Genomic DNA, 14,908 nt, shown 5'->3' with positions numbered 1-14,908 from the left:
GCATAATTTGCAAACAGTTCAATGCCGCACGCACGCGCGCGCGCGCACACACACACACACACACAAACGATTGTTATCCTGGTTGCAACATGCCACTACCCTGCTGCTGCTCCTGTTTCCGAGAAACTGATGGAGTGGTGGGAATTTCAATTTTTTTCATGAATATTAACAGATCAAACTTCCCCAATAAAATGTCTCCACGTTTAGTTACTGCCCTAAATACAGTGACGTGTTACTGCTTATATTTGAACTATCAACTTTTTGCTAAATAAAAGACCATTTCCTCAAGGTTGTGCAGCGCAACGGTGACACCTGCTGCTGACACAGGGGACGGGCGGTTTAATGGAAATGGAAAGCGAAAGTTGAAGCGTTTAGAGGAAGCAGTGACTCAGCAGGGAGCAAGAAAAACAAATACAAATAAATCGACTTTTCTCTGCTAGAGGGTGTTACAGAAAAAGGAGTTTTCAACCTGGCAGATCATTCACCTGTTAAAATAGACCACACAAATGTATTTTTTTTTACTCGGAATATATGTTAGGATATAACCTATTTGGGACTATTTAAGTCAAGGTCAAGTGAGGACAACACACCGTTTCTGCAGATAGTTCAATTAGGTGTAACACTCTTAAACATGCGTTTATGACCTGGTACTTTTTTAACTAAATAGGCCCCACTGTGTTATTAGAAATACGTGGACAACCATGTTCAAACCAGGTTCATCAGCCCTGTCCGATGATTCAATTGACTGTTACAAGTTAGACTTCCAAAAAGTCACTGTGTTGCATTGCAAACATATCTAGTACATTTAATATTTTGTGCCATAGATACTCCATCCTGCCTTTCCACAGAAACACAGTGAAGGGGACTGACTATGCCTTGTACATTTAATAATTGCAATTAACTATTTAAGACTGAAGATCTGCAAGACTTTTTCCATAATTAATTATTTGACTCACTTTTCCAAGCAAAACAGGGTTTTAATCCTGTGATTGAAAGTTGTTTGTTATTTTTATTTCTTGTAAATGTAATCTTTAAAACAAATTTTAAGTCATCACCTTTTGACCTTTGGATGAAATGATGATGCTATTATTCAGTTTTATGACAAAAGAAAAACTCATTAGTGAAAATAATTGATATGATTTTGAACATTTTCATGAGTTTTAAAACCTTTCAGGGAGAACGAGCAAAGACCTCACTATATATATGCATGCTTCACAAGCACACACAAACTAGTTCCTGTAACATCAATAGAAATGATGAACTAAGTTTCAGGCAAAAATATCATTCTTGAACCCTGAAGGTAAAAATTTGTAATAGAAACATCAAGAAAGCATTGCATAGACATTTTAAATCACACTTGAATTTTACTATAAACATGAATGAATCAAAATGTACCAACATGGAACCCTCTTTCTTTCAGGACTTACAGCACTCAAAATTAAAACAAGAGACACTGTAATTCTTCCAGCCACACCTGACACTCTCCACCGTGTCCGTCTAGGTGATGGTTCGAAATGTGAACGTGAAACAATTTGGAAATCAGACGTTCAGCCGAGGGTTGAAATAAAAATTAGACTTGTAAATTAGCTATTGTTAGACAGATTTGACATAGGCATTAATAACATGACAAGCTGAGACTCTGTACAGTTTGAGGAGATACAAAAGAATGTTTCAGTGACTAAAAAACAAAAATCAAGTCATTGACAATATTAATATATTTATATTAATACCAACAAGGCTGTTATTTTTTATGTTCAGCTCAGAACATTAAACATTTGTTTAAAATTGAGGGTAGTAGTCACTGTCTGGGTAGTGTCCTGTAGGGTCGTCCATCTTGTTTCCAGTCACCACCTCCTCTTTTCGTAACTTCTTCGTGGCTCAGGATCTTTCCAGTTTCCTCCAGCACCACTAACCAGTTTACAGGCATCTGAACACGGTGCTCACATGGAATGAAAAGAAAAATTCACAAGGAATCTACACCAAAAAAAAAAAGCTGCCCGGGGCCTCTTTTCCACTCGTATAAAAAAAAAAAAAAATGTAGTATGACTGCAACCAGTTCCCTTCCAAACCTCTACTCCAAGACATTGTTACCTCTGAAAAATCAAACAGAATACAGTACATCACGTTTGGTTTTACTTCACTGGAACTGCAAAACGAGAGGGCGGGGAACAGAAATAAGAATTTAAGTCTACACTGAATATGATTTCTCTGTGGATGCACACAGAAATCACAGGGAACAGTTGAACTGCATTTTTTTTTTGTAGTGGTGTCCATAACTACTGAACGAAAAATCCACTTCCTGCCTACATTTCAAGTCCTCTTCGCCCCAGCACTGAGGGTAAGGGAGGTAAATAATGGCGGTGTCTTGCTTAATCGTTCTTCTTCTCCCCCTCTGGTTTGTCTGTGACGGCGGCGACGGGAGCGGCGTCCGTCACTGCCGGGTCGTCCGTCACTGCCGGGTCGTCCGTCACTGCCGGGTCATCTGTGGCGTCCATCATTGCCAGGGGGTCCGTCTCTATCGGGTCGCCCGGCTTACGCTTCACTCCGCTGGTGCCAAACTCGTTGAACCTGTTGGGATCAACCCGGTAGATCCAGCGCTGGTAAAGATAGATGAAGAACACCACGTCTGCAGGAGAGGAAACACAGGTTTTGTCCAAAAAAGTATACTTTCAAGAAACTCTCATTAACAATATGTCATCAAGTAAAACATCTACTTAGTTGTAGGGGGTAAATGTAGTCCTTAAGTCAAAATCAAACTTTAATTTATTGCTTTATGTGACGGAGACATTGTATTTTAATTCTATAGCTGGAAATATGCCAAAGTTAGCCAGAGAAGGCTAAATGTGTAATTCCCAGGCTAGAGCTGTAGAGATTAAATCAATTCTTTGTCAATTTTCTAATAAAGACCCTCACTGTTTTAGTGTTCACAAGTTTGATTTGTAGTGGTAATAACCAGGCTGTTCATCTTGTGAAGAAGGATGGCAGTTGGCACAGTGTTGCAGTAATTGTGTAAAAATTAGGACTGTCAAGTTAACGAAAAAAAAAAATTAACGCCACTAATTAGTTTAACACATGTGTATTTTTTGTCCTCGGCCGCCCCGAAGTTTCAGAGAGAGTTTAAAATACCATCTACAAGCTGATGCTGACAGCCCCGCTCCTGCCGCCCGCTTGCGGCAGACCACATTTCCACGCTCACCGACAGGCCCGGACTGGCCATCGGGAGGACCGGGAGGGTGTGTCAGAGTTCCCGTTAGCTGGTAATTACCGGACTATGACCGGTAAAATATGCTGAAGACCGGCAAATCTAAATCTCTCCGGTCAAAGTGTCCGGTCAAAATAATTTCACCTTAGTGTAATACCGCATCAGTTGCGCAACTTGCGCCACTTATGTGACAGACAAAAGAGTATGTGACAGACAAGAATAGTCAATTCTAATGTCTAACACTTAATATGGAGAAAGAGATGTCCTGTATGGGTTGATTGTGCGTTGATCTGTTGTGCCCGGTGGGCATGTAAACAAATGCATAATGCTGGTTAGGGCTATACTTTGCGGCCTCACCCGGTTGCATAGCCACGCTTATTGTTTAGGTGTCGTTTAATAAGCAGGTAGTCATATCATTAGCTAGATCTGATCGATATGGACATAAACGCGAGTGAAGTCTAATCTGACGGGAGAGAGAGAGAGATCAGCTGCTGCTGCTGACGAGTCGACACGCAGCTCTGCATGATCACATGCAGCGGTGAGCGGAACAAAACACACACTTCAGGTTAGAAAATCACACGTAGCTATTTTAATTACCTCTCAAACTACCTAAACTAGTTATAGATATGTTTAGTTTTACTGTCGGGTCACTCAGTCATTACTGATCCGCGAGCTGCATGATACTGACGGGCTGTCAGGAGAGGGAGAGAGCGCTCCGTTTATTATTCCTGTGTTATTGTAAATTACTGTACACTTTTGAATAGTTAATCTACTATAATTAGGCTAGTTTGTTTAATATCAAATCATATCAATTAGTTTTAAAGCTCAATATACAAAGAAGAACTTTGACCGGCACTTTTTCAAATTTTGTCCGGAAGATTTAAACTTTAACGGACATGTTGACCGGCGAAAAAATATTCTAACGGGAACTCTGGGGTGTGTGTATGTGTGGCGCGAGCGAGCGAGAGAGAGAGAATGCGCACACCTTATGTGTATTGTTAGCATCTGGTGCTAGCTAGGTGCGCTAACGGATATAAGGAGCTGCTTTAATGAAAACAGAGGAGCGAGATTTCACCGACAACTGCGCCGAGCACTTGACTTTATGCAGGAAGCCAGACAGTGGGACATTGTACGAAAAGTCAGCACACTCAGCACGGATAGTGCGCGCAACATGATTGCAGCGTCCAGGCAGCTCCCGTTCGAGCATATGCCTTGAGTTACACAAAGCTCCAACGATCCATCACAGTGTCTCTCCACACACACACACTTTTTATTGTATGAGAGAGGTTCCAGGTTGAATTGAGGCGAATATTTGTAATGTTCAGAGGTTGTTGTGTTTAATATTCATGAGAATATTTGTCATTGTTCAAATGATAATAAACAAACATTTGCATAAAGCATATTTGTCCACTCATATGTTGATAAGAGTATTAAAAACTTGAAAGATATCCCTCTAAGGTACATTTAGAACAGACAAAAAATGTGCGATTAACTATCGACAATCATGCGATTAAATATTTTAATTGACTGACAGCCCTAGCAAAAATGTGTATAATGCTCATGAGCAAGCTGCACTAATGCAGAGTTCACATTTTATGGGAGGAAGGTAACGTATAACTAGAATATAAAATGTTAAATTGTATAAACTCATACATTTGTTCAACCTTTTTTAATCTAGTAAAATACATGTAGATCAGCGAGTACAAACCATCTCTGAGGCATCCTATCCTGTACATCATGGGCATCTTGATGACGAAGGCAAACAAGTCATCGATGAAGGTGTTGAGAGCCTTGTAGGTGAGCATCCTCCATGGGAGGTGGGCCACAGACTTCATCTTGTAGTTGATGAATAACTGCGGCGTCATTGTAATGAAACCTAACACCCAGAACAGAGAGAGAGAGAGAGAGAGAGAGAGAGAGAGAGAGAGAGAGAGAGAGAGAGAGAGAGAGAGGAAGCACTGGTTAGAAACATTTTTACACCAGAGGCAATTTATTAGACAACAGGCGACATGACGGAGTCTATTAATACACAGTGCACTAGCAGAGGCTATTGGGAGTTGGATATGTAACCATGATGCAAGTGTGAAAACATCCACTTAGAGACAGGATAATTAAGTGAGACAATTATATAATCAGCCACATCTCTGGCCTTTAAATATGATGTAGATGGACAGGAGAATATATTAGGGTAAAATCAATTATACATTAAGAGACTAAATATAAACATTATTTCAGAGGGAGGGTTAATACATATACAAGAAAATATGTAAAAAATAATATAATTTTCCTGCTGCATTTACTACTAAAAATATTGTTTGTGTGCTGCTTTATCAAATCCATGTTAACAAAATCTGTAAACAAAAGATGTAATCCTATACATCATCTACCCATCATATATTTTCAAAACACATTTTAGGCAACCACTGATAGCCATCTGCAAAAACGCATTTTTAACTTCTATATTGTTAGGATTCATTTTCTGTTAAAAGCTTTAAAGAGATCCAATATTTGAATTGAGGTAATAACATGCCGTATAAAAGAGTGTTCCCAGCCTCATTTCATTTCATTTCATATATATATATATATATTACAATTTACCGGTTTATGTATTAGTTTATATATATAAACTAATACATAAACCGGTAAATTGCAGATGCATGTGATAGTTTTAATTCTTATATATTTGACTTACCAAAGGTTAACAAGAAGCCATAGAGCATGCTGAGTACCCAGGAGTACCAGCCTTTGTGCTCTACGTACAATATACTGTAGACCGCATAGCAACCGAAGATAGGGTAGAGCAGCCACGACAGGTACCTGAAGGCCATCTGTTCACAAGAGAAAAGTGGGCGGTCAGACAGGGTTATAAGAAATTGACTTACAAAAGCAAATCAATTAGTGTTATTTTAAACAAGACATGCTTATGACATTTGATCAACCCCAACAGAGACGTGAGCATTTAGCCTTGCCCTTTTGCTCAAATAACAGGTGCCTCATATGTGATTTACATATTGTCCCCTAAATGTTGTTTTGAAAGCAGGGTCCTCTGAATGTGACCAATGTGAAGAGTGCAGTCTTGGTTAAACTTACGTCGTCGAAGATTTTGGTTGAAGACTTCACATATGTTGACTTGTCGTTGAATTGCAATCTTGGAATCAGCCCCAAAATTTTGTTCTCTCTGTCCAACTGGAGAAAGATAAACACAGATGGTTACTGGAATATAGTTATGAGGGCACAACAAGAAGCAGTTATGTACAGATACACCGCGTGCGGAATTGCAGTTGGAAAAATACACACATTCACTGGTTTTGGGATTAATGCAAGTACACAACTTGACCACAAATATATCACTGCTATAGAAATGTGATCATTTAAATGCAATAAAGTTACCTTTTTATACAGTTAAACCAACAAACTCGTGTATGGTAAAAAACAAGTGTTGCTCCGACTTACTTTGACGTCCATGACCTTGGTGATCTTCCACAGGTCAATAAGAAGGCCGATGAAGACGCTGACCTGCACCACGAAGTTAGTTTCGTTGTCCAGGATGTACAGCAGCACAACCCCAGACTGAAAGACTCCAAATATGATGGAGCGCACTGAGAGGCCTTCGAGAGACTGTCGGCTGTTCCAGAACTGGATATCTGAAGAGGAGATGGTGGTGAGGGGAAGACAAACTAAGTGTGAAGTGCTCAATGGAGACAGGCTGTTGGGAACTTACCATTCTTGAAGGCAAGGAACTCAAAGATGCTGTGCACAATGGAGACAACTATGGTGATTCCCAGCAGGTATGGGTTGGTTTCCAAAAGGGCCGTCTATAAAAAAAAAAGAAATAATGTTTAGAATCTGAAAATACTGGCTACTTTGTGCTCAAACCACACATCTAGACAATAAAGTTGTTTTAATATATCAAACTGTCCAGGTTAACATAACTAATATACTACAATATAATCAACATACATGGACAAGAAAAATGATGGTATTCCGCTAGAACCTGTTATGTTGCATTATATTGTATGCAAGACATTCACATTTCACACCAAGGCCATGTCATTAAGAGTATTCTGTTGTCAACAAAGAAAATCATTCCAATAAAATGAGAAAATCGCATAATGATACAGCACACAGCTCAGGTTTCATTTTATAATACCCTATCAGTTATTTCTCCAATGTATTTTGCAACTCAACCTTAAGGTGCCTAAAAGTAAAGCATGAAATAACTAATTCCACATCACCACATTAAGTCTAATGCAATTCGTTTTCTCACCTTGACAGAGTCTTGGTCTTCATCCGACTGCTCGTAGGTGTCGTCTGGTAGGAAGTTCCACGGGGATCGTGCATTTTGGGCGGCGTACAGCTGCCAACGCCACAAGGACAGTGGGCAGTAGGCGAGGCGCAGTGGGAGGGTCGTCAGGGTGTCGTTGATGGGGTAGTAGTCCTTCTGAAGGTTCCAGTAGTCATTGAAGTACACGATGGGATAGTAGTCGCCACTGACAGCATCAAACTTGACATCTAGTCGAAGAAGAACAGAACATTCAAAAGTCAGGCTTGATGAAACAAAAATAACTTCTTTGCAAACCAGATGAAACAGCTTTTGTAGTTGTGACCTTTTCAAATGTAGCCAATGTGCATAAAAGGCAAGCGTTTCAGTGGAAGGAACTTACGCTGATCTAGAGGAGGGGGAACAGAACCCTTGACCCAGGCGGTGTGGTCGTCCACCATGTTGATGGTGAGGTTGGGGTGCCAGTGAGAGATAATCTCCACGGGACCATGGCTCTCCGCCCGCTGGGAGGAAACACATTGGTTTTAATATTTGACATCTGATTCATTCTATTTTTTGTATAGCTGTACTGAAGGAACAAGCTGGAATGTATTGCTGATGTGTGTTTGTTGATCTTTACTGTAACTGTAGATAGAGGCTGAGAAAGTGTGATACAGACTATGTAATAATTTGCATGGAAATTAATGTATTTAGTGAACAAACAATTCCATTTCTATTCATAATAGGAACAACACAAAGTCAAATCATTCATATTCTACCAATCACCTAAAGTCTGTGATATAGCGGTCAATTTAGCAGTCTAGCATTACATGACAGACAACAACTAATAAGTCAAATTAAACTATGTACCTTGATCACTTCAGGATCCGCTTCCGTCTCTCCCGTTAGCAGATTCTTGGTCTTCATAAACTTTCTTCGCTTAAATTTATTCAGCACTGAAATAGTAAACAGTAAGGGTTAACACTTATAAATGATCGAACATTTCATTTAAGTTTCCAATGTATGCGTTTTCTACAAGTGCTTACTTCGTGATGAATGAACTGTTGCCAGTCTGCGATACTGCCCCTTGCGTTTGGGGTCTGGGTGGAATCCAGTTTTAGTGAAGTAGACGTGCATGTATATGGAACCATTCTGCATTAAAAACTGCAAAAACACACCAAACAGGAAGAAGTGTTTTAGATTCAATCATTCTGTCAAGTTATTTGCTAACTATGCTGTGTGTGCTTGACCGTCCACCTCATTTACTGAACTAACTGTTCCCTGTCGGTCACCTCTTACCCCAGCTGCATATCTCTCATATAGCCCCTCCCCTTCCTCCTCACCTCTGGGATTTCCATATCCTTATATTGCTCGTAACAGCCGTCCCCGTTCTCCCCGATGTTCCAGTCTCCATAGACCAGGTCCCTGTGGAACCAGAACAGGGCTTCTGTGTTGTTGAAGTCAGTGAACACCTCATCTGGGGACAAGTACACATACAGGTCCTGTAGGGATGGTGAGAAAATAAAAAGGTGTTTATGATATATCAGAGACGGGGGTTGGCTTGTGAGTGGTTCTGAAAGAAGCGATAACACTGGGCTGCTGTAAAACTCTTCAGGGGATCAGAGTGTGAGGGATGTTTAAGAATGAACACCCTCAATTCAATTAAGAACAGGTTGCCATGCAGATAGAGGATATGGACAGAGAGGAGGGTTTAATACCATGAGGGTTTCTTTGGGGAACAGGTTCCTGCTTGGTACGCTGGGGGCCCCGCCTGGAGTGCTGGGGTCAGGAGTGGACGGCCCTCGACGGAACCAGCTGCTGATCGCCCAGATTATGAAGATTCTGAATTGAAAAAAAGAGTCAGGAAAATAAGACTTGGTAAATAGGGAAAAAAAAAAAAAGATAACAATCGTGGGTTGAAAATTGGCAATGTTTCCTTTTAAATGTGTTTGTACATTTTACTGGGTGCCTTATCATAAATTCCTTTGAGAACAAAATATTGTTTTAAGACCTTTCCTCTTGATCCATGAAGAGCTGCTGCAGGAAGGCAAAACTAAAAAGGTAGCTAATCTAATTAAACTAACTTTGAGTTTTTAAGGTTGCGTTCACACCTGCCGGTTGAATCGATCCCTGGTGCGTTTAGGTCGGTGTGAACGCAGTCCGCACCAAAACATAGAAAGCGTAGTATTTACGTGTCACAAGAACGCGGATATCTTAAAAATCTTTAGTTACGGCCCCTACACACGGCGGCGTGCGTTGTCGCTTTCCGGCGGGGGGGGCTGAAACTCGACCAACAACCAATCACATGAATCTCCCACCCCAGACACACAAGCACGTGGTTTGATTGGCTAGAGCTTGCACTGGCATATGATTCGATTGGCTGACGCCTCCATCGAGGCGTCAAAAGTAGAACATTGCTCTACTTTTGCAGCGAGCACCGCGAGAGAAGCTACGCTTTGCTCCCACAATGCAGTTCGGCGAATCGTGATGTCACCCCATTCAAAGTGAATGGAAAGAAGCGTTGAAGCTGCAACGCACGCCGCCGTGTGTAGGGGCCGTTATGTGTGAATACACCCCAAGAGAGGCGCCTTTTCTTGCAGAATTAATAGGTGACCTTTAAAGAAACACATTTAGAAGGAAGATATACAATGTTGCATTTTCTATCTGATATTATTTTTCAAATGTCTTTCTTTTGTTTATTTTTTACTTATAGGCTGTTGCTCAGTGTAGAGGAAAGCAACTTCGGTCAAGATCTCAGTTTGGCATTATTTAGTCCAAAGAGTCAAAATGATCTAAAAGTCGATTTTTGCCGTTTTAAAACATTTCTGTCCTCTGTAGCCAAAGCTACAACTTTTTTTTTTTTTTTAAACCTTGTGACGGATGTTAAAAGCTAAATTCAATCACCGCCAGGCAAACTGACAAATCTCAACGAATCATTCGTTAACACTTTTGCATAGGTATGTTTTATATGTGATAGTTTGAAGCAATTTTATTTTCTGTCGAGAATTGTGTGAACTTTAGTTGAACTGTCTAATCATATGGCAATGATGGTAATTTCTGAACAGTAATGTTTACTTATAAAAAGTGATACATTCCCAGATCATAATAATAAATGGGTTTTAAAGTCTTTTGTCAATATACGCAATTCATATGGTTAATTCAATCAAATATTTGCATCTAAGTGGACTTGTTATTTCCCTTCAAGGTCTGCTGGTCGGCAGGCAAAGCAGCCGCTTGCCTGAGGCCGGGGAAACCAAACGTAGAGGTTTTATTCAAACTAGTTGCTAAAAAAACTACTACACTGGTACCAGCTCCACACACGCTGAGCTTTGCATGACTAATGCAGCACAAAATAGCCCTTACTTCTTGCTGGGGATTTCGTATGTTTGGTTATACAAACGATAGCCCTAGATATTAATGTATTCTGAAAACTACAGCAGTCTACAACTACAGAGATCTTCCACTGCAGAGATTAGACAAGTGCATCAGATCATTAACTGTGAAATAAAGCGATGATGTTTTACTACTGAAACAATAGTCTGGTTTATCTATGCTGCAATTTGCACAGAAAAAGACGAGACGACCATTTTGTAATAGAGCCAATATGGGTAAAGGCAAGCGACAGACTTAAACCTCTGCACAGAGATCTGAGGCATAGTGGACTTTAGCTAAGTAGCACCCAGCTTTTATATGAATTTAGACACCACATCTAAAGTTATATCTGTAGGAGGGGATCTGATGGAAGGGTGAGTCTGCCATATCAAAAGACAAAAAGGGACACTCACCTGAAGAGGACTCCTTTAATGACCTGCCATGCATTAGGTGGTTGTTGCGGTGGCTGCTGCTCCTGAGGATCCTGTGCAGTTTCAGCCGTCTGCACAGCCTCGCCATCTGTCGTTGCAACGGTCCCATTGCTGCTCACCTACAACCATACAGACACACGGTCAGTGTACCCAAAGAAATCCCAATGATGATGGGGCATTGACATTCCATGATCAAGTACAATATCGAACAAGAAAATCTTCACTGGCAATACAAAGGAGTGAATGTGGGTGAACGTGGTGATAAAACAAAAGAATATCAACAATAGGGGAAAGATAAACCTCAATTTACTGGCGAAACTGGATGTATTTTGTGCATCTTTAAGAAACAAAGGTTTATATACGATGATACACATTCTATCAGACTTGACAGAACAATTTGAATAACTGAAAATTGCCAAATATTCTCTCACTCCAGCTACTCGAATACGATGAATTGCGGTTTATCTGATGTAAGTTAAATACATTTGCATTTATACAGATCTGGTCAGAGAAAACAAGCAGTGTTTCCCCTATATACAAATAGCAGTGGCTCTGAAATATGTGCGTTGCCACTAGGGGGCGCCAGCCAGGTACCAAAAATAAAATAATAAGTGGTGACCATTTTTGATTGTTATGTGGATTTGTTGTATTTGTGTTACTGTATGTTCAATAAAGGTGTATTTTGCTAAATCTTGAGACATTGCCAGTGTATGTACTAGGCCTCAAGAGCCTTTCTTGTGCTGGCAGACAACATATTGGCGGGGCGCATTTCGCACGTACTAAAAAATTCCACGCGCTTCGCGCTCACATTTTGCTAAACCTTAGCAGCTATACTGCTATGACTCCATCCTAGGGGAAACACTGAAGCTATTCTACTATTTTATTGAAATCAGTCAAATTTGTCAAAGGTTTGCTTTAGCATGTCAATATGGCCCAACGCCCATGCAGCAAGGCCACATTGTATTCAAGTGAGACAATACACAATCCAAGTCAGGAGACTCTTTCCCTATCTAAACATCTAATCTCCCCCATTGTTATGAACACAAGGGAGACCAGAAGTTAGCCTCCAGAAACAACAGTATTTTCCGCTCAGCAGGTTATTGAGGTGCCGAGAAGGCCAAAGATAACTGATTGAACCTTGTAAAGGTTTAGGTTTTCTGATAAGCCACTAACCCAGGACCATCACAAACTGAATTTCAAGGACATCCAGTGGCTCAAAATAGAGCTTTTCATGCTTCCTTGCCTTGTCCTGTTTCGTTTAAACGACAAAAATTATATTAGCAGAGACATGTATGTCTCTGTCTCCTAGACTAGAGGGATCAACGTAATAACCGTTAAGCACACAGATCATTCATATGCTCAACACGAGAAACAGGGGTATCTGTTCCAGCTAGAGATAATAATTTACAATATTACACACTGAGCAAGGATTAACAATTAACCACCTGCTCAAGGTGCAGAGCAAATGCTTCACACCTGTCTGGAAGAAAAAGGGCCAAAAGTTCAGATAAGTCAGTCTTTGACAGAAGCCAAGATTCCTTTGGTAATGTTTATCACACATGGTGACACTATCTCCTACAGCAGGAAGCAAGCTAGAATGCATCATAAGGGCATATCAACAAGCATATTAAAGTCATATTGGATGCATGCGTATCAGTTTATAAAGGCTACAATTAATTTTATCTGGGCTGCAATGCTCATTTTCAAACTTTTAAGATGGTCTTTCCACATCAGACTAGTGTAAAAGGGAAATTCAAATGGATGATATCTTAGAGATGAAAACACTGATTTTATCATGTGTCTTTTGCTCATCGCAATAAAGTTTCACCTTTACCCAGTAGATTTATTAAATCAAAACTGAGAATATAAAAATAACTAAGTAGATTCATTTTTTTCCCACTAGATTAATACCAGACATTTCTCTCAACTGACTCGCCAGTAGCGGGCCTCAAGAGGAACATAATGGCTTCATCGTAAACTAATAATGCATTTATCCTGACATTGCAATTTCATTACAAGAAGAGACAATACGCCAAAAGCTGTAGGCCTACATGTCTTTATTTAACCTAATTCTAGGTTTTGCTGCCATCTTTAATTTGTATGAGATTTATCATTGATTTATCTGCTCTGCAATGTAGTGTAAAGACATAAGAGGCATGACCTGGGACAAAAAAACACAACCTAGATTCTAGATTGAAAAGCTAAACCTTAAAAAGACCAAAACCAACAAGTTTAACCAAATTCTTTAAAGACACATTGGTAAATCATAAATCAAATGATAAAAAAAATCAAATGACAGGTCTGTCCTGTGCTTAATAGATTAAAACGCATAATATTTACCTGATCTTCTCTCCTGATCATGTCAATATGTTGTATCACTAGAAATGTTAATAATGTGACAGACTTCAAATTAAAAGGCAAGACAAGTCAGACCCGTGGTCTGCCTCTGGAAAGTGATGATTCACTATGACCTCTGGTAACTTGTGACATTTGTCAATCCGGAAATAATTGCTAGATGGAGATGCCGTCCCAATTAACACCAACAACTGTTATTTAACAAATGTATGAGCATTTTCCCAGGGTTAGCCAAATAAATTCGACGATTGCACTTGATTCTTGTCAATGTTACCAAGATGAAATGGCAGATAAAGCTTTGCCGTGTGGCATCCCAAATGAACATGGAGCTTTAAGGTTTCCCTGTAATATGTGTAGATGGAGAAGCAGGTGGCTCGCCGTGAATTAGAGATGTGTGAGCTGCTTGAGACCGGCCTGGCAGGAGAAGCCGAGCTGCGTTGTTAAGCTTCAGGCCTTGTGATAGCTAACTGACACTGCAGCAGCCTCACACCGACACACATGGAGTCAACTAATTAACTTGTCACTTTTATGTAATTGTATGTCTTCGGGTGATATTTCCCCGTTAACAACTCGGCTCTCACTCCGCTGACCGGCAGGATTTATCCGCAAACAGGCAGGATGTCTCGGTGAACGGCAGGAGGGGGTCGTTTTAAAACCAACCGGCACTGACAACGTCACTCGTGTACCGATCGGCAAGAGGTTTAAATGTTAACGGTCCCCCACTCCACTCTCAAACACATAAAAACTGCCCTTTCTCCTGGACGAAAAATAGATAATAAGGTACTAAGTGTGTCATTCATTTTTTTACCTCGCCGTTGCTGACGATTTCTTGAGCTGCTTCGCTCTCCTGCGTCGCCATCTTCCCTTGTCTCTATCGCGAACACACCACACTGCTGCTGCATGGGAAAATGCGCTGCTTCTCGCGATAGGACAGTATGTAGCGTCATCGCTCTGGCGTTCGTCTTCAGGGAAGTAAAGGAACTACATAAAATCCAAGAGAAATGTTACCTTTTGTTTTTATGACTATTTTCTTTATATTTCTTTAATTCATGTTTTTATTCTGTATATGTACCTATATACTATACTAATACCTTTATATAATGTTTTGATTTTTGAATGAAGGGCAACAATGAATGAAAGTGCATAAAAACCTACATAGACACACTAAAAATACCGCAAAAACGTGTTAATTGTAATGACTGCAGCAGTTTATAAGGAATTTAATTTGTTGTGTATTTATTTTTGATTTGTTCCTGTTTGATTTTTATTTAACCATCCATTAATTTG

At 40.1% G+C, this 14,908-nt stretch overlaps 1 protein-coding gene across 1 annotated transcript; it reads right to left on the bottom strand.

Moving 5' to 3' along the window:
- Nucleotides 1-1,295: 1,295 nt before the first annotated feature.
- clptm1 (CLPTM1 regulator of GABA type A receptor forward trafficking) lies at nt 1,296-14,566 on the bottom strand. The gene is made up of 14 exons (XM_079674711.1): nt 14,430-14,566; nt 11,249-11,385; nt 9,182-9,305; nt 8,807-8,965; nt 8,510-8,627; nt 8,334-8,419; nt 7,867-7,987; nt 7,470-7,714; nt 6,924-7,017; nt 6,656-6,846; nt 6,293-6,388; nt 5,895-6,030; nt 4,911-5,078; nt 1,296-2,626 (listed from the first exon to the last, which is right to left on the bottom strand). The coding sequence occupies exons 1-14, from the start codon at nt 14,478-14,480 to the stop codon at nt 2,370-2,372; spliced, it is 1,983 nt and encodes a 660-aa protein (XP_079530837.1). The 5' UTR covers nt 14,481-14,566; the 3' UTR covers nt 1,296-2,369.
- Between the last annotated feature and the right edge of the window lie 342 nt (nt 14,567-14,908).

This window comes from Notothenia rossii, assembly GCF_949606895.1.
Source record: "Notothenia rossii genome assembly, chromosome: 4".
NCBI classification, from domain to species: Eukaryota; Metazoa; Chordata; class Actinopteri; order Perciformes; family Nototheniidae; genus Notothenia; species Notothenia rossii.
Note: the sequence above shows the minus strand (reverse complement) of the source record. Positions and strands in the feature narration are given on the sequence as shown.

What these genes read in the sequence shown, in the direction of transcription:
- clptm1 (XM_079674711.1), bottom strand. Translation starts at nt 14,480, where the DNA reads ATGGCGACGCAGGAGAGCGAAGCAGCTCAAGAAATCGTCAGCAACGGC. An exon ending in TCCCCAAAGAAACCCTCATG is followed by an intron (nt 8,966 to 9,181) that starts GTATTAAACCCT and finishes CCATCCCTACAG; the next exon opens with GACCTGTATGTGTACTTGTC. An exon ending in CCAAGGTCATGGACGTCAAA is followed by an intron (nt 6,389 to 6,655) that starts GTAAGTCGGAGC and finishes ATCTTTCTCCAG; the next exon opens with TTGGACAGAGAGAACAAAAT.